The sequence below is a fragment of the Oncorhynchus kisutch genome, linkage group LG19 (genome assembly GCF_002021735.2).
Source record: "Oncorhynchus kisutch isolate 150728-3 linkage group LG19, Okis_V2, whole genome shotgun sequence".
Lineage (NCBI taxonomy): Eukaryota > Metazoa > Chordata > Actinopteri > Salmoniformes > Salmonidae > Oncorhynchus > Oncorhynchus kisutch.
This window is the reverse complement of record NC_034192.2, coordinates 30,124,816-30,149,677: the sequence shown is the minus strand read 5'-3', so window position 1 is coordinate 30,149,677 and position 24,862 is coordinate 30,124,816. Positions and strand designations below refer to the sequence as shown.

Genomic DNA, 24,862 nt, shown 5'->3' with positions numbered 1-24,862 from the left:
GTGGATTGTCACATATAGCTGTATATTCTTACAGTAAGTGACAATGCTTGAGGGGAAGGTCTACAGGGATATGGTGCGTGTTAAAAGCAAATGTTTGTCCCTGTGTTTTTGTATTTTCACCTTGTGAATGTGTCTGAGGGTTGAATAGTGAGTTGAGAATGTTGTCAGTTTCTCAAATGCTTTTTTTGACGATGCATACACCTCTATCGCTCACTTTCTATTTATTTCTTGGTCTCCTTTCCCGCTTCTCTCTTATTCTTTCCCTACAGTATATCCATCCCCCCCTCCCTCCCCCCCTCACCCCCTCCCTCCCTCACCCCCCCGGGGAGTGATTAATGCTAGACTGCCTCAGCAGACATATCTGCTCTGTCAGGCTGAAGCCAGCGTTGTTAAGTCTTGGATCAACTAAGGACTTTCCACCGGGCCTTTCAGAACAGTAGGACTGTACAAAAAAAAAAGGAAAAGGTAGGGGTGAAAAGAGGCGTAAAATGATGGGAAACTTTAAACAATCCTAGATGTGTGTAGGCTAGGTCCTAATCTCACCGCAGGTAGGAAAGGACAGACAGGAATTTTAGATCCTAGAAATACTCCCACACACAGACTAAGACACACACGCACACACACACACATACACACACACACGCACACACACACACACATACACACGCACACGCGCACACACACACACACACACACACACTTGTCTTGACTCCTCATTGTCCGCTGGGCCAGGAGAACATCTGGCTGGCCGGGAACGATGCCGGAACGCTAGTTGAATGCCAGGAGAACACCAGAGGAACATACCAAGGAGGACGGAGCCACATTCCAGATTTGCTGACTGACCATGGAATGCTACTTTACCTTACAGTTTTACCTTCCTTCCTTCCATCTCTCTCTCATTCTCCTCTTTTTACCTTCAATGTTTTCTCTATCTCCCTCTTTCTCTGCCTCTCCAGTTGTACTCCCTTTCACAGTCTCACCTGGCTTTGTCTACAATCAACCTCTCTCTACAGTACTGTATGCCTCACATTTAAACCATTTTCCCTTATCAGTTTCTCCTCAATTACTTACAATTACCTGTCTCACTTGTCTTTTCTCCTGTTTCCACCCTCCTCCCCCTCTCTCTCTTTCTCTGTCTCTGTCTATTTCTGATTCAAAACACCCATAGACTGAGATGTTTAGTCAGAAACCAGAGGTAATGAATGGGATGAAGAGAGAGAGAGAGAGAGAGAGAGAGAGAGAGAGAGGGGGGGGAGAGAGGGGGAGGGAGTGTGGTTTCATCCCCAGATGGTCTGCCTTCCTTGAGTGCTGTCTCACCTACACCGTTCTCCCTCTATGTCAACACAACCACACCCTGATGGAAAACGGTCCTACCCGGGCGTCACACTAAAAGAGGCTAGCCGCTATTCTTAAATGCTAACCTCTGGATGTTTATCTAAGGAACACGACTAGTGGGTGAGTCCCAAATGGCACCCTATTCCCACTATAGTACACTAAGCCCCAAATGTTTCTGGTTAAAAATAGTGCACTATGAAGAGAAAAGGAAGCAGTCTACCAGTCCTTTGCCTCTGCACCTGGAAATAACATAATGAAGGAGTGTCTTACTCAGTCAATGTTAGAGGAAACAGGGGAGGGAGGAGGGCGGAGGGAGAAGGAGGAGGGAACCGGGGGAGAGGAGGATGGAGATAGAGGGAGAGAGAGATGGTGACAAATGAGAAAGAAGGAGGAAGAAGCATGTGCAAGTAGGGAGGAGTTGAGAGGAGGAGGAGGAGGAAGGGAGGGGTAAGAACAGAGAAGGAGTCCCCAGATGCAGGTTGAGCTAGTGTAGTTCAGAGCATGTGACCTGGGGTCAACTTGTGGTGATGACCTCTAAACTAGAGGAAGTGCTCTGTGTATTTCTGGAACTGTGACTAAAGCCTGCTATGGAGAGGGTCAGAGAGAGATGAAGAGACACATGGGATATGTCCCAAATGGCATCCTATTCCCTATATAGTGCACCTACTTACACCACTAATATTTATGGCCAATTCCACGGTAACAGAGTGATACTGAGACTCCAATTTTTTTTATTTAAAGTGTATGTCAAACAAAAACCAATGATTGTAAAGTTAAACAAACCATTTAACTCTATGCACGAGGACTACTTTTAACAGTAAAAAATGGCCCCAGACATTTTTACAAAAACACATTTACTTGAAGAACAGATGCGAAGTTTGGTAACAGAATGATGTCTCACAGGTTGACTACACCGCTCGCATCGCGTGCGAACATTGGAAAATACATTTAGAAATATATGTTATTCAATTATTGCACCCACACTGCTCACACGCACCAACGAGCGTCTGTGTTGCCAAGGGCTAAAATAGAAGTCAGTTCTATTTCTGACACAGATCGCCTGCCTCTCCCATCTCCTCATTGGTTTATAGAAGCAGGCACCCACGTGCCATCTCCTCATTGGTTATACCCACGTGGGTGACTGAAAGACAAACGAGGTCAGTGGTGGTAATGCACCTAATTTATGAAAGTTGCCAATCGCAATATAAAGTCAAGAGAAGAAAAGGCCTGGAAGGAGGAGAGATGACTAGAAAATATTCGGTTGACCGTTTAATGTGTGGATTAATTGGCGGAGTAGAGGACCTTGTGCATTTCAGGTAAAGTAACAACTCAATGTTTATATCCCAGGACAAATTAGCTAGCAACAGCAAGCTAGCTAAATAGGACAAATAGGCTAGCAAGTGCAAGATAACTAGCTAAATTGCCATGAATGTTTAATGCTTTTCGACCTGTCCCCAAATTAATATAATTGTTCAGAGTTTGTTTTGATATTTTAAACTGTGTGTCGTGATCGCGTTTGGTGTGGGGGGACAAAATCAATTTATGCACAATGGAGCACAATGGGTCACACGCGTAGCCGGTTTGGGTTCCGTGTCAGTCATCTCAGTCTCAGCATCACTGTTATCGTGGAATTCCCCTCATGTTCCACCCAGGCTGCTTTATCCTCTCTTCCCTCTCTTCTGTCTTCACTTTCTTCTCTATTTTGTGCCTTTTAGTTTTTAGGGGAGGGTGATGCAGTAAGCCATTTTTGGACTAGACTAGGTCCTGATATGTTCCTCACTTACATCCTGGAAACTTACAAGGTACTAGGCAAGGGTCCACCAGAGAATGTTCCCTTGGGACCATCATGTGACGTCCTCTTGACCATAATGAAAAGTCCTCTTGTGGTCATTGAATGTCCCATTGATAACGTCCTATCTGAACCAAATAGGAACTTTTTCGTAGCATTCACTAATGGACATCAAAATACCTTATTATAACATTATATTGCGACCAAACCGGGACCTGTACTTAATGTCCTCTTATAGTCCTGAGGTTAACATCATGTTTTAATGTTTGTAGAACATTCTCAGAACGTCAGTGGGATAACATTTTGCCAAAACCCTTAAAGGGAGCTTGTGGGAACGTTGCCTAATGTCCTAAGGACATCCTCTGTTTTCTGGGTCCCTGTGTGTGTTGTGTGTGTATGATTGCGTGCGTGCGTACGTGTACCCTGTGAGTGTGTGTACGTGCCTCTGTGTGTTTGTGTGTGTACGTGAGCTCCTGTGTCTGTGTCCTGGAGCGTCGGCCTGTGTTAAGAGACCACTCTGTGTAATGAGTGGGACAGGGTGACAGGGCCAGGGTTGCATCACTAAGTCCCCCAGGGCCTAAATCACAGTGGCATCTGCCACCAGAACCAAACCTGAGGTCAGCACAGCACAGGACTGCAGAGGGAACAGAGGACAGACCGGGGAGCACAATAACATGCTCCAATGGAGCCACTGTACTGTAGACCTGGAGTGTGTGTGTGTGTGTGTGTGTGTGTGTGTGTGTGTGTGTGTGTGTGTGTGTGTGTGTGTGTGTGTGTGTGTGTGTGTGTGTGTGTGTGTGTGTGTGTGTGTGTGTGTGTGTGTGTGTGTGTGTGTGTGTGTGTGTGTGCGCGCGCGCGAGAGGTTGTGTTTATGTTTGATCATTCCTGCTTGCCATGTGTTATAAGTAAAGGCTTTATTACATGCCTAGTCCTCATCCTCCTCTAGCATATCCCACATTTACTTAATTTGGCAATCTCTTCTCCCTGCTGGAAATTAAGCAAACAATTTAATTCACTTAATTAATCTGTTTTAATACTTAACATTAATTACTTCTCTCTTTCTTTGCACCCTCTCTCTCTACCCCCCCCCTTTCTATCTCCCCCTGCTCTCTCTCCCCCCACTCTCTCTCCCCCAATATGTCCCCCTTCTCTCTCTTGCTCCCCATTCCCTACTTCTCTCTCTAAGGGCAGAGATCGAGAACCGTGTCCGTATCCACAAAGAGTCTCAGAGTAGCCTTTTAGCTCATAATGAATAACATTATATGAACAGATCCTAGATCAGCACTCCTACTTTGAGACCGACCCAGATCACCCAGATAGTGGTCTTAGCTGAGGGGGGGTGGTATGGTAGAGTATGGCGGTATCTCTTTGATCTGTGGACACAGTATCCTCCGTAACACCCCCTACTGTTCTACTGTTACTCCTGTCCAGGACACTTAGACTCCTCTCACGTTTCAAACTACTCACAGTACAAGGGCTTTATATAGTCCCAGTATGTCCATAAAAACAGAGACTGCATCCCAAATGGCATCCCATTCCTTACATAGTGCACTAATTTTGACCAGAGCCTTATTGGCCTTGGTAAAAATGAGTGCACTATATAGGGAATATTGTGCCATTTGGGTTGCAGGCAGAGCCTCCTCACTTGTAAGAGAAACTCTTGGTTGTGTGGGCCATATTTAGAGCTCTGAGATGATGACTCCAAGACCTCAGGAGGGCTGTGGTTTGTGTCAGGGTTTCAATGACCAGAAAGGCAATAATAGCCTACAGTTTTAGAGTGCTACGTTTAGTGTGTGTGTGTGTGTGTGTGTGTTTCCAAAGGTAGCTTTAAGGCAAGACAGATAGAAATAGAAGTGTATGGTTTAGATAAATCCTACTTGTTATAGTGGGTGTTTTCATTCTTTCCTCTGCTTTTCATGTATCTTCCAATCCATTCCATTGACTGTGATATAGTGACTGTAATAAATAGCTGGTGTGGGTAAGATAGAGACAGTGCACACTATCAGGAAAGGGATTTTCCCAGTAGTGTTCTCTAACCTTAAATGGTTATCTTTCATCATATTTCCCAAAATGTCTCTAAATCGCTCTTTGTTCATTTCAAATCAAATCACGTTATTAGTCACATGCACCGAATACAACAGGTGTAGACCTTACAGTGAAATGCTTACTTATAAGCCCCTAACCAACAATGCAGTTTAAAAAAAATATGAATAAGAGTAAGAAATAACAGTAACAAGTAGTTAAAGAGCCGCAGTAAAATAACAATAGCGAGACTATATACAGGGGGGTACCGGTACAGAGTCAATTTGCAGGAACACTGGTTAGTTGAGGTAATTGAGGTAATATGTACATGTAGGTAGAGTTATTAAAATGACTATGCATAAATAATAACCGAGAGTAGCAGTGTGATGTAAAATGGGGGGTGGGGGGGGGCAATTGATTAGATGTTCAGGAGTCTTATGGCTTGGGGGTAGAAGCTGTTTAGAAGCCTCATGGACCTAGACTTGGCGCTCCGGTACCGCTTGCCTTGCGGTAGCAGAGAGAACAGTCTATGACTAGGGTGGCTGGAGTCTTTGACAATTTTTAGGGCCTTCCTCTGACACCACCTGGTATAGAGCTCCTGGATGGCAGGAAGCTTGGCCCCAGTGATGTACTGGGCCATATGCGCTACCCTCTGTAGTGCCTTGCTATTGACATACCAGGCAGTGATGCATCCAGTCAGGATGCTCTCAATGATGCAGCTGTAGAACCTTTCGAGGACCTGAGGACCCATGGCAAATCTTTTCGTTCATGGTTATATTTTTCTGTTTGTTCATGGTTTTGGTTTCAGGTATAGTTTTGTTATCTGATATTGAGAAGAAGGGAGACTATTCCAGACAGTTATGGGCTGTCAGTGTCCAATAAACTCCCATAATCCTCCACTGTTCCATACTTTCCTCCTTGTTCCTGTTTCCTTGTTCCTGTTTCTAAAAGAACATGAGGCTCTCTCTCTGGAATCTCTGGAGACTCTTTGATGTTTTATTCACTCTTCTTTTAGACTGGAGTTGTCCAGTTCTCTCTCTCCCTCCCTCCTCCCTCTCTCTGATCGATCCGACCATGTCTCCCATTCCCACATGTCATCTTTTTCTTTGACACGGCTCTCCTCTCCTGTCTGCTTGGTATTCCGGAGCGGGAAGCCATGCACCAGCACAGATCCATCAGCTCCGATCGTAATGCCGCACCACGGCTCAGAGAGAACTGGGGGGGGGGGGGGGGGGGTGAGGAGAGAGAGAGAGAGAGAGAGAGAGAGAGAGAGAGGGAGAGAGAGAGAGAGAGAGTGGGAGAGATAGAGAGAGAGAGAGAGAGAGAGAGAGGGAGAGAGAGAGAGTGGGAGAGAGAGAGAGAGAGAAAGAGAGAAAGGGCAGGTCACTGGCTTGTCGACATCCTTCTGGGACCAAAGCCTCAGACTGACAGGGAGAAAGCGAGAGAGAGAGAAGTGAAAGGAAGAATAAGGCTTATCTTTTGCTGTGTAGAATAGAAGTCCAATGCCTTCACGTTCGTTGTCGTGTTACGCAGTATCTATACCTCTGATGTATTGATGTAGCTCATGATACAACTATAACACACATCTTGGAGTAGGCGAACTGTGTGCAGGCTTTATGATTCCCTGTTTCAGATGTATAAACACCTCAGCTTCTCTGCACTGACGGATCATAATCATACTGCTGATTTACTGACATTACCCAGCACCGGAGTTATCCTGCATTAGTTTCATTCTCCCCTGCAGTAACTGTAATGTCAGATAATGATGTAATTATAGGAATTAACCATGACAGGCTTGGGTTGAATCTGAAATTACACTCTATTTCCCTTTTGGTCGAAGCCACGTATCACATAGGACTCTGGCCAAAATGGGAATTTAACCTATATTAACTCAAAGCTATATGGGGTGGTATGTACAGTAGTCCAGGGCCGGTATTCACAAAGAATCCCAGTGTATGAGTGCTGATCTTAATTAATAAGATTATATGGATGGGTGGGGACCTGATACGAGATCAGCACTCCTACCCTGAGACACTATGAGGATACAGGCCCAAAGGTGTACTGCACTGTTGTGTACAGTGGAGAGTCAATAGGAGTTAAAGTAGCTGTGAAACACTGCGGAACAAGGAACTACCTTAAAGCTCTGTAGTGGTGTTTCTGAGTTAGCTTGCTCCAGTGCAGCTCTCAGTCTAAACCAGTGAAATAACATCATCACACTTAGTGCTGCATCGCAATCCAGTGGAAACTTTCCCCAGCTCTTTGCCGAGCAAAAATGTCTCTATTTTCTTTCTCCCCCACTTCACACTCGTCCGTTAGGATCATTCACCATCCCTTCTTCGACCTGTCAGAGGGAAGAGGGAGAGTGGCAGCAAGCGTATCAGGCATATCGGTGTTTGTGTCTCTCTTTTTCTCCTTTTCTTGTCTTTCTTTTCCCTCTAAAGCCCCAGAATCCTCCTCTTCAGTTCTCCCCCTTGGTTTTGCTCCTCGGCAGTCGGTTGCCGTGGTAATTACCAGTTGTCTAAACAGACAGATGGAATTACAGAGAGTGACAGGCAATTTTGCAAGCGCCTGTTTTTTCACTGTGTGTGTGCGTGATTGCGTGTGTGCGTGATTGCATGTGTGCGTGATTGCGTGCGTGCATGTGTGTGTGTGTGTGTGTGTGTGTGTGTGTGTGTGTGTGTGTGTGTGTGTGTGTGTGTGTGTGTGTGTGTGTGTGTGGGTGGGTGTCAGAATGGGGAGCGGGTTAGGGGGAATTTGCTGACAGGGAATATTAGAGCAGGATTTCGACCTGGACAAACTTATTTCCTGCTACGGTGGCTCTGATACCATGTGTCATTCTCTCTCTCTCTCCCTCTCCCTCTCCCTCTCTCTCTCTCTCTCTCTCTCTATCTATCTCTCGCCAGTGTTAATTTCAACAGTAACTATAACGGTCACTTCAGTCAATCGTCAGTCTTTTGAACTGATGAGCCAGGACACTTCAATTGTAACAAACGTAAACGAGAAACAATATTGTTACTCTTGCTTTCTTGTAGGTTATTTTTGCTTTGATCGCATCAGATGGTTTATGTTGTGTTGCCGCACTCACAGAGGGCAAATGCAGAGTGCAGTTATTTTTTTCCAATGGAACATTTGAATGCTATTTGCTATTTCCTGAATATTGCAGTAATATTTCTGGAATGGTTGTAAAGCGCAGATTCTCCATTTGTTAAGGGAATCACTGTTATTTACCCCCATCCCAAGGTTATGATGGGGAGAAAAAAGCTGTATTCCTAAATTGTTTAACCTGTAGCCAAGCCACTAAAATGTGACTAAGACTAAAAGGCATTTTAAACATAAAGACGGACTAAAACTGAATTTATAATTGATGCCAAAATTAACACTGTCTCCATCTCCATCTCTCTCTTCAATTATTGTGAGGCTGTGGCCTATCCCCTGCTCCCCACACCCAGGAGAGGAGAAGAGAGGTTTTAGCCAGTTACATGGATTTAATAGGCTTTTAGCTGGGGGAAAGTTTTCAAGAAAATGGGATGAGTGGGCGAGATCCCAAACCGGGCTTAATAGGTTTTTATGTCCTTATTATTATGCATTGTACTAAAATAGAATATCTGACAAACTCTCCCTACTTCTCTCTCCTCTCTCTCTCTCTCTTGCTCTCTCCTAGGCTGGTATGATCAGGACAGAAGAGGAGGAGTTCTTCATCGAGCCGGTGGAGAGGGGGAATGGAGTGATGGGGGAGGAGGAGGCAGGAGGAGGGCGTCAACACATCGTCTACCGATCTTCCTCTGTGAAGAAAATGCCCGTCAGCGGCCTCGCGGCAGACTACCACTCTAGAGGTCTGTGATTGGTTACTTACTTACTGCTTTCCAATATGTCATATACCTACTGTATACTCAACCACAGACTAGCACTTCAAAACTGGGTTTGTACAGTACATGGTTGTGTTTATGTGTGCGCTTGTATGGATTCGTGTGCAAATAACAGAGCAATGTAATTCTCAGCGATGTGTGGTTCATGTTGGGGTGTTAGGAAATGTGAAATTCCAGTTTTCACAAGCTCCTTTGTTGCAGTTTATTAAACAGTGTCTATTTCTGCTATTCAATGTATTGTAGGAAGATGAGACTGCAGTCATACCAATACTTTTATGTGTGAGATGGAGGCCTGGACGTCACCAGGACCGGGCTTTCGAGGCTTTAGCCCTGAATGATTTTGGGTCAGCCCCGAATATTTTGCGCCGCTGCGATGGTGTCAAACATTTTTTGGTCAACTGAATGCGCCCCAATTGGTTTTACACTGCTGCTACTCGCTGTTTATTATCTATGCATAGTCACTTTACCCCTACCTACATTAACTAATTACCTTGACTAACCTGTACCCCCGCACATTGACTCGGTACTGGCACCCCATGTATATAGCCTAGTTATTGTTATTTTACTTTTTATAATTTTTTACTTTAGTTTATTTGGTAAATCTTTTCTTAATTATTGAACTACATTGTTGGTTAAGGGCTTGTAAGTAACCCTTTCACAGTAAAGTCTACACCTGTTGTATTCGGCACGTGACAAATAAAGTTTGATTTTGATTTGATTTGATTTGATTTAGCTAGGGCCGTGACGATACCAGCATTGCAATTTTTCTTCCCATGGCAAAAAATGACAACATGATGCAGACCAAACTCATTGGTCCTTTAAAAACCCGCTGGATATAAAATACTGTATGCTATAGCTTGGACAATAAATTAAAGTGACTCTGGATGACAACATAATGATGTTTGTTTCCATACATTAGGGCTATTTTCCTAAAGAAGTTAAATCCTCTTTGTGTTTTATTTCCTTTCCACGATACTAACATGTATCGTGATACTGGTATCGTCCCGACTCTAGTAGGAGCTACTAGCAATTATGACCCCGTTCCTGAAAGGTAAGACTCTCATGAACATGTAGGCCCCTACGTGTTTTCTGTTTCTCTCTACAATGCTCACCAGCCGCTTAGGAGACGAGAAGGGACTGTGACAAAACCACAATCGATATTAATGCAGATCTTCTCTACACACATACAATTACTACCTGATGAGCGTCCCTGATGTTTTCCTGAACATTCCAATACTTTTCGGATGCATTTCAGTCAGTTAGTCTACTGATGCAAATACACATTTTGACACCTTTCCCATAGACTTTTCAAGAAATTAGACGTATTGTATTAGCCTTGTGAACATATAAACTTGTTTTTTGTGCTACAATGTTTAGAACATAAATTAGGCCGACAAAGTTTCTCTAACAATATAGCTACAACCACTATTGGTTAAACAGGAAAAATACATTTGAAGTCAGAAGTTTACATACACCTTAACCAAATACATTTAAACTCAGTTTTTCACAATTCCTGACATTTAATCCCAGTAAAAATTCACTGTCTTAGGTCAGGATCACCACTTTATTTTAAGAATGTGAAATGTCAGAATTTCTTTCATCACATTCCCAGTGAGTCAGAAGTTTACATACACTCAATTAGTATTTGGTAGCATTGCCTTTAAATTGTTTAACTTGGGTCAAACGTTTTGGGTAGCCTTCCACAAGCTTCCCACAATAAGTTTGGTGAATTTTGGCCCATTCCTCCTGACAGAGCTGGTGTAACTGAGTCAGGTTTGTAGGCCTCCTTGCTCGCACATGCTTTTTCAGTCCTGCCCACAAATGTTCTATAGGATTGAGGTCCTCCAGTATCTTGACTTTGTTGCCCTTAAGCCATTTTGCCACAACTCTGGAAGTATGCTTGGGGTCATTGTCCATTTGGAAGACTCATTTGCGACCAAGCTTTAACTTCCCGACTGATGTCTTGAGATGTTGCTTCAAAATATCCACATAATTCTTCTCTCTCATGATGTCATCTATTTTGTGAAGTGCACCAGTCCCTCCTGCAGCAAAGCACCCCCACAACATGATGCTGTCACTCCCGTGCTTCACGGTTGGGATGGTGTTCTTCGGTTTGCAAGCCTCCCCCTTTTTCCTCCAAACATAACGATGGTCATTATGGCCAAACAGTTCTATTTTTGTCTCAGACCAGAAGACAATTCTCCAAAAAGTACGATCTTTGTCCCCATGTGCAGTTGCAAACCGTAGTCTGGCTTTTTTATGGCGGTTTTGGAGCAGTGGCTTCTTCTTCGATATAGGACTCATTTTACTGTGGATATAGATCATTTTGTACCTGTTTCCTCCAGCATATTCACAAGGTCCTTTGCTGTTGTTCTGTGATTTATTTGCACTTCTCGCACCAAAGTACGTTCATCTCTAGGAGACAGAACACGTCTCCTTCCTGAGCGGTATGATGGCTGCGTGGTCCCATGGTGTTTATACTTGCGTACTATTGTTTGTACAGATGAACGTGGTACCTTCAGGCTTTTTGAAATTGCTCCCAAGGATGAACCAGACTTGTGGAGGTCTTTTTTTTCTGAGGTTTTGGCTGATTTCTTTTGATGATGTCAAGTCAAGAAAAGAGGCACTGAGTTTTAAGGTAGGCCTTGAAATACATCCACAGGTACACCTCCAATTGGCTCAGATTATGTCAATTAGCCTATCAGAAGATTCTAAAGCCATGACATCATTTTCTGGAATTTTCCAAGCTGTTTAAAGGCAAGGTCAACATAGGACATTTCTAAGTGACCCCAAACTTTTGAACGGTAGTGTATATTATTGTAACAGTAGGCCTACCTACTGGATTAATAAAAATAAGCGTTGATTATTTGGCTTTAGAGAGCACAGAGCATGGAATATGTTTTTAGCTGCCCATCAATTTAAAAAGGTATGCCAAATTATATAATTGATCCTGTCTGTATGGACAGAAATAAATTAAATAATTGAAAATACTACACCAGAAAGCATTATTTAGCCACAGAGGTTCAATAGCTTCTTTAAAAAATTGGTTGTGCGATTGTGTGAGCTTCCTACAGTCAGGAAGCCCACAATTGGGCAGCACGCACAGCAAATATCAAACAGCTGATTGTTGAGTTGTAGCTGTCAATGAACAGTAGGCAGCAGCTGAAAGGCATTTTGCAATATTTCAAAATCAATCTGAACATTGGTTTCAATCTGAATATTGGTTTCATTTAAGACAGGGTTGTTCATTTTTATTAGCCTTTAATTTCAGTCATTTGTGTGGTGTTAAAAAATATTATTCTAATGTCTCCAGTCATGTAAAATAATTTTCAAAGACCCAGAATGTTCTGAAACTCTGGTGACTCCCCTGGATGGAGGTCTTGGGCTTCTGTTCTGTGATAAGAGAAGTGGCTGTCCAATCACCATGATTGATTTGGCACCTTGAGGTCAATCAATCATGACCTCAGCCAAGGGGGCTGTGTTATTGTTCAGCCAATCAGCATAGCAGCTTAAAGAGACAGGAGCCATGATTTTGCTCTTGGTTTGATCGATACCTAGAAAATGTAGGAAGAATGTTTTTGGCTTTTGGCGAGATTGACAGATTTTCAGTGGTAAGCACAATGAATATTATCAGCACAGATGCACAGCGTAATTCTGTTCAGCAGTGGGAAGGAAACGCCATACCCGGCACACACATCCTACATCAGCTGGTGAGCTGCTGGGGAGCAACCGATGAGTGTGGGCAGACAGGCAGACAGACTCTGCTCCGGCTCCACCTCTGATTATAGACATTGTGCAGGTGGTTCTCTTGCTTCCACGTAGCTAACCTGTCACCGCCAGCCTTCTAGTTAGCTACCCTTTGCCTGGTTAATAAACACAAGCTGCTTTACAAAATGTTAAACAATCGAAGCATTGAGTTTAATAGTAAAACAACAGTCTAGCTATGTTTTTCTCTTCTGTGAGTATAGAAAAGTGCTCTTTGAATTTGTAGTCTCGCTTAACCCTCCCACTTTCCCAACTGCATTTCAAAGGCAGGTTCTGTAGCCATCGTAGCCTAGAATCTCTCTTTTCCTCCGAGAAAACAGCTTGATTCAAGGCCTTACCATTGAAAAGATATGAACCATAATACCAGCGATATGTTTTGTGCATTGGCAACCCGCATTTTACATTAATAAAGCATCACCGTAGGCCGTTTTAAAACTAGGTTACATGCGGACCGGGTCGCACTTTATTTGGATAGTCTGGATTTTCCAAACTACCAACAAACTATCTGTTGATAAGCAACTGCTTGCTAAGGTTACACATTAGAGCTAGGTTTAGAATAAGGGTTAAGGTTAGGGCTAGGGTTAGGATAAGGGTTAAGGTTGGGGCTAGGGTTAGGATAAGGGTTAAGGTTAGGGCTAGGGTTAGGATAAGGGTTAAGGTTAGGGCTAGGGTTAGGATAAGGGTTAAGGTTAGGGCTAGGTTTAGAATAAGGGTTAAGGTTAGGGCTAGGGTTAGGATAAGGGTTAAGGTTAGGGCTAGGGTTAGGATAAGGGTTAAGGTTAGGGCTAGGGTTAGGATAAGGGCTAGGGTTAGGATAAGGGTTAAGGTTAGGGCTAGGTTTAGGATAAGGGTTAAGGTTGGGGCTAGGGTTAGGATAAGGGTTAAGGTTAGGGCTAGGGTTAGGATAAGGGTTAAGGTTAGGGCTAGGGTTAGGATAAGGGTTAAAGTTAGGGCTAGGGTTAGGATAAGGGTTAAGGTTAGGGCTAGGTTTAGAATAAGGGTTAAGGTTGGGGCTAGGGTTAGGATAAGGGTTAAGGTTAGGGCTAGGGTTAGGATAAGGGTTAAGGTTAGGGCTAGGTTTAGAAAAAGGGTTACGGTTAGGGTTAGGATAAGGGTTAAGGTTAGGGCTAGGGTTAGGATAAGGGTTAAGGTTAGGGCTAGGGTTAGGATAAGGGTTAAGGTTAGGGCTAGGGTTATCAAGCCAATGTATGCTTGATTCGGTAATGTGTTCCAGAGGCTCTGTACGGAGCAATTGTGGAGCCTCCGGAGGCTTGCGGAGGCCAAATCGAGCTCTGTAAGGCGATGCCGTGTACCTCCCAAGTTTTCTAACAATGCCGGAGGGCTATGCATAACTCTGTATAGATCCACATTTACATGATTGGTTGACAGTAGGTGGGGGCAGTACATCCTGTATAAACACAAGCTCGCTTCCTTGACAACTTCCTTGACAACAAACATGGACAACTTTTAAGAAAGGCTATCAGAACAAGTTCACAAATAAAAAACTCCTTTGATACATCGAATAGACATGAAAATGAGTTTGAACTCCTGGAAAGAGATGTAATGGGGATAGATGTGGTAAAGAGGTTAATGGAATTCATACCATGGGGGATAGAAGGACGCTGGATTGGCACACACTCAACAAATCTGATCTAACAAAGTGTATATTGGTCAAATCCGTCATGATTGATGTATTGTAACAGGCCCACAATGTGATTGCTAATTCGGTCTTATGCAGCAAAATTAGAAATTGTGTTTTGTACATTGGATAAAAGTAGAGACTCAGAGCTACAAAATGGTATATCATACACTGCATTTGAGGAAAATGGGAAAGTAATTCTGCTTTTAAAGTGATCAACTTGTAAACTCACTTTTGAGAAAATGGCCTTTGAATGTTTTGGTATCTAGTGAAGAGCCCTTCTTTGTCTACACCCATTCAGCATCGTTCACACCCTCTTAAGCTTTAGCCGCACCCAACTCGTTTTGCACTGGGTGCGCACACTTGACGCTCTGGACGATGATTGGTTAACATGAAACCAGCCTAACCAGCTCTGCTGGCAACAATTTCATTACGCTTTTTTGCAGACGTTTACTGACACCGGCCATATTCAACAGGTGTTGTACACATGTCGCGTAACGTTAGCTAATGAGCCAGCCAGTTAACGTTAGCTAGTTAAACAACAATGAACAGTGCCAACAATGCCACAGTGATGGGAGCTAACCAACCAGGTTCAATGTTAGATAGCTAACATTTGTCTCTAACTACGAATAATAACGTCATCTAGGGAGCCAGCCAGATAATGTTAGCTAGCTAGCCAACAGTACAATTTATCTTAAGATATATAGCTAGCTAGTTAGGTAAACAATGAACCTAGCTATGTAAACAAGGAGTAAGTTCACACACGTAACGTTTGCTAACGAGCAAGTCAGATAACATGAGCTAGTTAAACAACAATGAACACAGTGCCAAATCATGTCGTTACTAACCTGCATGAATATGGCTAACTAGCTAACAGTACACTTTAGCTTGAAATGAAACCACTTTCTGTCAAAATTAGAAACATGTCATATTTGAAAATGTAGATAGCTAACGCTAGACTATCTTATCTGTTTACATCATTATGCATGATGGACGCGTCTCCCTGTCAGGAATGCCATACCACGGTTGCCCTTAGTTTGAAGATGTAATCTGGAGAGAGGTGTTTTCTCCATCTCTTTAGCTATCATACTCTAATTCCACTGATTTCAAAACTTGATCTTCCAGAAAGTGGAGAGCAACACTTAAGCAGCTCCACTACACAATACATAAAAAAAAGCAATGTTCGACAAGATTACCAACACAGACTGACGAGCTCAAATAGACAGAAACCCTCTATATGGCAGAACTCATCTCTCGGCATGTCCAGCCCACTCATTATCTCAGCCAATTATAGTGGGAAGGTTGCTCACTTTTTCTGTGGCTTAACCAACAAGGCTTGTAATTTTACAATTGTATTCGTATTTACAGATTGCATACAAGTTTGTTATTAAGGCACATGAAATTTCACGTTCGGGAAGGCATTTCTGCCAAAAAACTCTCCTGTGAAGTCGTCACTTGCGACATACGCCTAGTTTCCTGAATCGAGTCACAAATCCGATTTGGATATATTTGGCTGTTTTTCTGCGTAACGTTTAGAAATGGTCTCTTTTCAGGTTTTGAAAATTTGACCGCTAAATGCTAACTCCCGTTTGTATAAATGTGTATTTTATTTCTCAGTCAGATAAGAACAAATTCTTATTTACAATGACGGCCTACCCCAGCCAAACCCTCCAAACCCTCTCCTCACAACACTGGGCCAATTGCGCGTCTCCTTATGGGATTCCTGATCACGACCAGTTATGATACAGCCCGGGATCGAACCCGGGTCTGTAGTGACGCCTTTAGCACTGTGAGGCAGTGCCTTAAAGCATTGCACCTCTCAGGATCTTAATCTGGTACCATAGCTAGCATACAGAAATCGGTGGTGGTAGTCAAAGTAGTTTTTTTAAACTGTAATTAAGTTCATTGATGACATGAACATGTATCGGGGTTGACATCCATACAAGCATTATACTTTATATTATATTATACTTTACATTATATTTCAACGTTATATAGTGTGAAACACACATGTATACAATAGCCTAAATGTAGGCATATTTTGCTGGGGGGCAATGGGGAGATTCGGGATGGAGATGCAGGCGGGGAAAACAGTGCAGCCTTTTAACTTCATGCTGTCTTGGCTGAGCTCCTATGTCAAGCATGGACGTCAACATCTCAGAAGAGGTAAGGTTGTTTAGCCCGTTGCTTGTAATTAGCTGGATGGCTATAACGATTAGCCCTGAATCACTATGAGCGGTGCAGTGCAGACCAATTTATTGGATGCACATGACAGCTCCCCAAAGTGCAAAAAGTATGAATGGCCGCGTCACAGTAAAAGTTGTACGGCCACTGCAGACTTTGTATTGACCATGCATCGCCTTTAAGGGTTACGCTTAGGGTTAGGATAAGGGTTAAGGTTAGGGTTATAGTTAGTAGATAGTTAGTTGAAATGTTACTGATAGTCTGTAGAGCATCTACAGATGGACGATCCAAATAAAGTGTTACCCCAGACCGTTAACCATTTGTTTAGACGACACCTGATTCAGTAATGTTACCTCATTAGCTAGTTTAGCTAGGGTTCAGCAGGATGCAACGTTTTGGAATGTTCAGATAGCATATTTCTATGTAGAACAAACATGCCTCTCTGACTTGTTGAATAAGGATTAACGTCTGCTCTATTCATGGAATTTCTATCCGCAATGTTCAATAATAGTTGGCCATAACGTGGCCTATATGCAAACATTTATTGTCACAGAAATAAAGGAAAAGTAACAGCAGGCAACATATTACTAAATTCCTCTTACCACTACACCATATCTGACTGGGTAAATAACTTTATTTTGAGTTAATGTGGACCCAGTGCTCAGACTTGGACTTCAGCCATAGAGACTCGTGACTCGACACATGACTCGACCTTTGGTGACTCGGACGTGGACTTGAGCACAGGGAACTTGGGACTCGATTTGGACTCGAGGTTTAGTGACTCGACTACATCACTGAGCGAAACAGTCATTAGCTCCCGTTCAAAGTCATTATCCCCATTCTACTTTTGGACATCTGTGGAAGGTTGATAGCAATGGCAATGACACGACCAAGTGATGGAGGTGCAACCAATACTACTTTTCCAATACTTTGAGGCACCATCTCTTCTCTTGTGTTTGTGTCTGTTTGTTTTGTATGTAATATGTGCAATATATAATATATATGCTGAATTCAGTGACCAGTAAAAAAAATGTAAATGCTAAAAGTATCAATGTTTTGTCTCTCTCTGTTTTCAAAATGTTCTCAACTCTGGGTTGTCCTGGTGCAGCCAAACCCCCCCCTAAGGGAGGCCAGTTTGGATTTGGCTTCACACCAATCAAATCTCTTCCTAATTCCAAAAAATGTCTGTTTCTGGTCTGCTTGTGTTGATGTCCTGCAGTAGCTAGTTTACTAAATCGCCCATGGATGGAGATGGGGATTTGGACTTGTGGTTTTGACTTTTATTAATATTATTATGACCGCAATCCTGATCTAACCATAACTTAATATGTTGTGCCACTGGCATGAGATGATTGAAGTTCAATATGTAGCCAATTAGGCTAATGTTAACTACCTAGCTAGCTATCTAAACTGGTTAATTGTTGCCCATGCGAGGAAGTTAGTCTAGCAAGCATTTTAGCTAGTTAGTCTATGACAAGAAAGGTTGCACTGTATGACAGATCCATAGGATGTTTTGCCAACATGAAGGAGAGGAGGATGGCATTGGAGTTCAACTAGTCTGCAAGTAGGCTGAGTCAACATGTTTTGTTTTACTTGCGCACATGCGCATGCACGCACACACACACACACACACACACACACACACACACACACACACACACACGCGCATCCTTAGACCACAACTCTATGCTGAAACCCTTACATCACATGACCCAAAGGGGCGGGATCCCTGCCACTTCCTCACTTTCCAACCAAGGTGCATGAATTGAGGAGCAAACTGAGGTAGCGAGCAGATTCAGAAACACTTGGAAGACAAATGGAATTAAATAAAAAAAGCTTTTTATTTTTTGCAAATAGTAGAAGTTTTCGGCTTTTGGCCTTCATATGGAAGCCCTGAAGAAGGCCAAATACCGAAACGAGTTGGTTATACTTTTAGCATTAAATAGACCATTTGTCCTCCAAGTGTTCCTGAATCTCATCTCTACCGAGTACACACTGCACATCACTGCACTGTCTGAGAAACAGCACCAAGTTCACCAGTCTCAATACCACCTTGTTCTGTCCTGTAGAATCACATCAGATGTAAAGTCTCCTGTTTAAGGGACCTGCATGGTTCTGGTACCGGTTCCGACTGACATTTTCGATTATAAATCGATCTGTGGACACCGTAGATCTAAGTGGTATGTCCCTCCTACCTTTTTAATGGGGTGGCAGGTAGCCTAATGGGTTGAGTGTGAGACCAGTAACCGAAAGGTTGCTGGATCAAATCCCAGAGCTGACCAGATAATAGTCTGTCGTTCAAATCAAATCAAAATCAAATCAAATGTATTTATATAGCCCTTCGTACATCAGCTGATATCTCAAAGTGCTGTACAGAAACCCAGCCTAAAACCCCAAACAGCAAGCAATGCAGGTGTAAAAGCACGGTGGCTAGGAAAAACTCCCTAGAAAGGCCAAAACCTAGGAAGAATCCTAGAGAGGAACCAGGCTATGTGGGGTGGCCAGACCTCTTCTGGCTGTGCCGGGTGGAGATTATAACAGAACATGGCCAAGATGTTCAAATGTTAATAAATTACCAGCATGGTCAAATAATAATAATCACAGGCAGAACAGTTGAAACTGTGGCAGCAGCATGGCCAGGTGGACTGAGGACAGCAAGGAGTCATCATGTCAGGTAGTCCTGAGGTATGGTCCTAGGGCTCAGGTCCTCCGAGAGAGAGAAAGAAAGAAAGAGAGAATTAGAGAGAGCATACTTAAATTCACACAGGACATCGGATAGGACAGGAGAAGTACTCCAGATATAACAAACTGACCCTAGCCCCCCGACACAAACTGCTGCAGCATAAATACTGGAGGCTGAGACAGGAGGGGTCAGGAGACACTGTGGCCCCATTCGACGACACCCCCGGACAGGGCCAAACAGGAAGGATATAACCCCACCCACTTTGCCAAGGCACAGCCCCCACACCACTAGAGGGATATCTTCAACCACCAACTTACCATCCTGAGACAAGGCCGAGTATAGCCCACAAAGATCTCTACCACGGCACAACCCAAGGGGGGGGCAACCCAGACAGGAAGATCACATCAGTGACTCAACCCACTCAAGTGACGCACCCCTCCTAGGGAAGGTATGAAAGAGCCCTAGTAAGCCAGTGACTCAGCCCCTGTAATAGGGTTAGAGGCAGAGAATCCCAGTGGAAAGAGGGAAACCGGCCAGGCAGAGACAGCAAGGGCGGTTCGTTGCTCCAAAGCCTTTCCGTTCACCTTCACACTCCTGGGCCAGACTACACTTAATCATATGACCCACTTGAAGAGATGTAATGAATGAAATTCTAGGGACAATTCGGAGGCCTGCGTCTTGTGACCTCCGAATTGTCCCTAGAATGTCTAAGCAAACAGCTGGAGGCAGGGCTTTCTCCTATAGAGCTCAATTTTTAAGGAATGGTCTGCCTACCCATGTGAGAGACGCAAACTCGGTCTCAACCTTTAAGTACGTGTAGGTATGTACGGCAGGACCAAGTCAGAGAGATAGGTAGGAGCAAGCTCATGTAATGCTTTGTAGGTTAGCAGTAAAACGTTGAAATCAGCCCTTGCCTTGACAGGAAGCCAGTGTAGGGAGGCTAGCACTGGAGTAATATGATCAAATTTTTTGCTTCTCGTCAGGATTCTAGCAGCCGTATTTAGCGCTAACTGAAGTTTATTTAGTGCTTTATCCGGGTAGCCGGAAAGTAGAGCATTGCAGTAGTCTAACCTAGAAGTGACAAAAGCATGGATACATTTTTCTGCATCATTGTTGGACAGAAAGTTTCTGATTTTTGCAATGTTACGTAGATGGAAAAAAGCTGTCCTTGAAACAGTCTTGATATGTTCTTCAAATGAGAGATCAGGGTCCAGAGTAACGCAGAGGTCGTTCTGCCCCTGAACAAGGCAGTTAACCTGCTGTTTCTAGGCCATCTTTGTAAATAATATTTTGTCCTTAACTGACTTGCCTAGTTAAATGAAAGTAAAATAAAAATGTAATTTGCTCCTCTGACTCTCTACCAACTCCCGGCTGAACCCTTCATCACTGACAAAGCAATCCTTACATTGTAGCGAAGCAGCAGAGTGTGGTTTTGTAACTCTAGCGCTTTCAGAGATTGATTTGTAGCTAACTTCATCAAAGTCATCTAAAACAATTTAGGCAAAAAGCAAGTTCCTAACGAGTTCAGCAAGCCATGCTCGAGCTCTGTGTGACGTTCACAGCGGTGGGGGCAGAGGTTTTGATCAAGAGAGTCCTTTAGAAATATGAACATTTTCTTTAACGCAAACAAATACAAAATCCGTATTTTACAGTTATAAGGAAGGTGAAATCTTAGTCGTTTTATAAATTTATTTCATATATTCATATTTTTATATTTTTTGTACTGTGTACTTGACCTTGTGTCTTCAAAAGTTACTACACCTCAGCAATTTATAATTATTTGTACCAGAAAGTTTAGATTTGATCCTTTCTTGCAGCATTAGTAGTTATTGTTTATGGCCCACTCATGATAAATAATCACCTTTGCGGATTATGTAGATTATGTTTTAGATTACATTTAACTGTTTAATGGATTTATTCTACAACAATACATCCAGAATTGACCACCTGCATGTGAAATATAGATCTATAGGTATATTTCTGTGGTGTGAGTGAGCCCAGTCCAGGTGAGGAGGATTTTGGGGAAAAAGCCCTGTGGTGGTCCATCTGTCTGTGCATGTCTCAGTCCCCTGAACAAAACAGCACTGCACATCACACATACACACGTGCGCACGCACGCACACACACACACACACACACACACACACACACACACACACACACACACACACACACACACACACACACGACTCCCCTGGACCAAAACATTGCACACCACACCACTCTCCCCCAGACAGCCCTGACTGGACACTGTCCTGATGTTACCCACAGATAGAATGAGGGATGGGGTGAAAGATACAAAGAAGGAGAAAGAGGGATGAAACAAAAGAGTGTGAGAGAATAAGGAGTCAAAGGCGAATAAGAAAAGGGGAGGTGAGGGAAAGCACAGAAGATTGTTACGTCACAAAGGCAGGAGAGGCGGAGAGACAGATCAGGGAAAATGAAGAGGTCGGGAAGAAACAGTCCAAATATAGACAGAAAAGAGAGAGAGGGAGATAGAGATAAGACAGGTAGAGATATATGATCCTCTGTCTGCCTGGTGAAATGAAGGTAATCCAGAGTTTTCCAACAGCAGTGATTAATTGATGAATGTGCCACATCAATAATACAGCTTGCTCTCTCCACTTAGGACATTGATTCACACCTTTTCCACAGCTTATGGTGTGAAAAACCAATCAGTCTCCTTCCCTCTCTCTCTCTCTCTCTCTCTCTCTCTCTCTCTCTCTCTCTCTCTCTCTCTCTCTCTCTCTCTCTCTCTGTCAGTTACGGAACAAAAGGCTAAATTTAGCTGGCCAATACACTGACTGTCTGTGTCCAGGAAATTAATTAATAAGTCATTTATTAATCGGCAGGTCGTAAAGTAGACCTTGTGCAGCGGATCTGAATAAATGATTGATTGATTATAAATGAATACATTAAAATGTCCCTTACTTATCAGCGTACAGTGTCAGGATGGAGAGACGGTAGGACGGACATGGGGTGAGAAGTAAGTAAAAGGGAAAGATACCAGGCAGGTCATCCATGATACAAGTGAGTATGAGACGTCCACCCATGTCTCAGGACGTCGGGAGATGACGTGGAAACCATCCACTAGGGGGCAACACTGAGCACTGTTACCTTCAAGTAGGTATCAGTTTTGCGAGGGCATTGTGGATGGGGATGGCAGATGGGTGTAAGCATCTGGTTCAAAAGGTTGTGTGTTCAAATCCAGTGATAGAAAGTTGTTTTTAATATTTTAGTTTTAATCCTATCCCAAACCTTAACCCTTACCTTAACCATTCTGAGTTAAAACATTAATAATTCAGAGATAATGCCGAAACCTAACCCTAACCTTAAAACATTTGGAGTTAATGACTAAACAGAACCTTAAACGCTTTGAAATGTGATGCTTGGAACAACTTCGAAATTTGACATTTGAGAAACATGGATGAACATCTTATTCTGATGTGAGACTGTGAGAGCTTGTTGAAAGAAAAATACACACACTCTTCATTTAAGGGCACAAGGCGAGACCCAAATGCAGACACAGGAGGCAGAGGATATGTATTATAACAAATGGAGTAGGCAAAGGCAGGTCAGGGACAGGTGAGAGTTCATAAACCAGGTCAGAGTCCAAACAGTACCAGACAGGCAGTCTCGAGGTCAGGCCAGGCAGGGGTAAGAAACCAGATCCGAGTCCAAAAACAGTACAAGGGGATAGGCAGGCTGGTAGTCAGAACAAGCAGGAGGGTTCGGAGTCAGGACAGTCAAAGGTCGAAACCAGGAGGACTAGAAACAAACAGAGACTGGGAAAAATAGGAGCAAGGAAAACCGTTGGTTGACTTGGCAAACAAGACGAACTGGCACAGAGAGACAGGAAACACAGGGATATATACAATATACACTGGGGATAATGAGCAACACCTGGAGGGGGTGGAGACAATCACAAGGACAGGTGACCAGATCAGGGTGTGACACTTCATTACAAACACACAGTTTCAGAAAGCAACACGGTGTGTGTGTGTGTGTGTGATGGCGCCAGGTGACAGTGGGTGGTGGTCTTTGTTACTCTACTAGTTGTCTCCTTCCTGAGATCTTAACTCGGCGTTCCTATGGAAACTCACACACTTGTTCTCTCTCTCTCCTTTATTTGTTATCAGACGTTATGGAGTAGACTGATTGAATGTGTGTGCACACACACACCTGCCAGCTTCAAACAAAAAGAGAGCACCAGTAATGAGCAGAGGTCTCATTCACACACCAGGGTTAATTCTGGCACTCTTTTTTTTTTGTCTAGTCTTACACATTTTGACTAACACATCATTGAGTCTTGGTCACATTTTTGCCATTTGAATAATAATTTAGTGTAGCTATAGTTAAAATGATGAAACGGTGGGCCATTTTAGTCAACTAAATGCCCTTTCATTTTAGTCACTTTCCATTTTTATTGCCTCATTCACTTATCATCAACATAAATCACTGACTTCTATGTACACAAACATATATAGCCATGTCATACCAAATTATTTTCCTGCATAATATTCTGTTCTCTTCGCAACAGCAGAAATCTGACAAACATATATTAGAATAGAGTATATAGGAATTATCTCCCATATAAAGTCCTAATTTAGCCAGTGCTAGGGTTAAATCACTGAGGACGCCAAGACAAGCCAGGAAAAAAGCCATATTACAACCTGTGTTGTGATAATTGCATAGTTTGCTCTATAACCCATTCGTTCGTATCAAATCAAAATAATTGCATTTGTCACCGAATACAACAAAATACAGCAACCTTATTTGAAATGCTTTACTTACAAGCCAACAATGCAGTTCAAGAAATAGAGTTAAGAAAATATTTACAAAAAAAACAAAAGTACATTTTTTTATTAAATGTAACACAATAACGAGGCTATATACAGGGGGTCAATGTGCGGGGGTACAGGTTATTCGAGGTAATTTGTACATGTAGGTAGGGGTAAAGTGACTATGCATAGATAATAAACAGCGAGTAGCAGCAGTTTACTAAGCAACTACTGATTTAGAACCACAGAGTTACCGCAAGTCAACATAAAAACCACAGGAGCACTGCCTCCACTATTCCAGCACCATTTCAACTTAAACGTTTCAACATAATCAAATCAATAAGGCTATGTAGGTTAGTTTATTAATACACTGAAAACAAAATTTAAAGATACCACAAACTATCTAGTCCAATCAATGTTGCTAAATATGGCTGTCCATGGGACTGATTTGTGTGTGTCTGCGTGTGTGTGCATAAGCATGTGCGTGCGCACACGCGCAAGTACAGTAAAACAAAACATGTTGACTCACCCTACTTGTAGACTAGTTGAACTCCAATGCCATCCTCCTCTATTTTTCATGTTGGCAAAACGGTCTATGGCTCTGTCATACACTACACTTTTTGTCGTCATAGGCTACCTAGCTAAAATGCTTGCTAACCTAACTTCCTCGCATGGGCAACAATGAACCAGTTAAGCTAGCTAGCTAGCTAGTTAATGTGAGCCTACTTACGCTACATTTTGAACTTCAATATTCTCAGGCCAGTGGCACAACATATTAATTTATGGTTAGATCAGAAT

At 42.9% G+C, this 24,862-nt stretch overlaps 1 protein-coding gene across 2 annotated transcripts in view; it reads left to right on the top strand.

Moving 5' to 3' along the window:
• Nucleotides 1–24,862, top strand: part of LOC109864977 (A disintegrin and metalloproteinase with thrombospondin motifs 2) — a 203,532-nt gene that overhangs the window by 76,968 nt on the left and 101,702 nt on the right. For both annotated transcript variants that reach the window (XM_031797112.1, XM_031797111.1), the window contains exon 3: nt 8,808–8,979. In XM_031797112.1, coding sequence (XP_031652972.1) covers nt 8,808–8,979 — 172 coding nt within the window. The remainder of the gene's footprint in view (nt 1–8,807; nt 8,980–24,862) is intronic.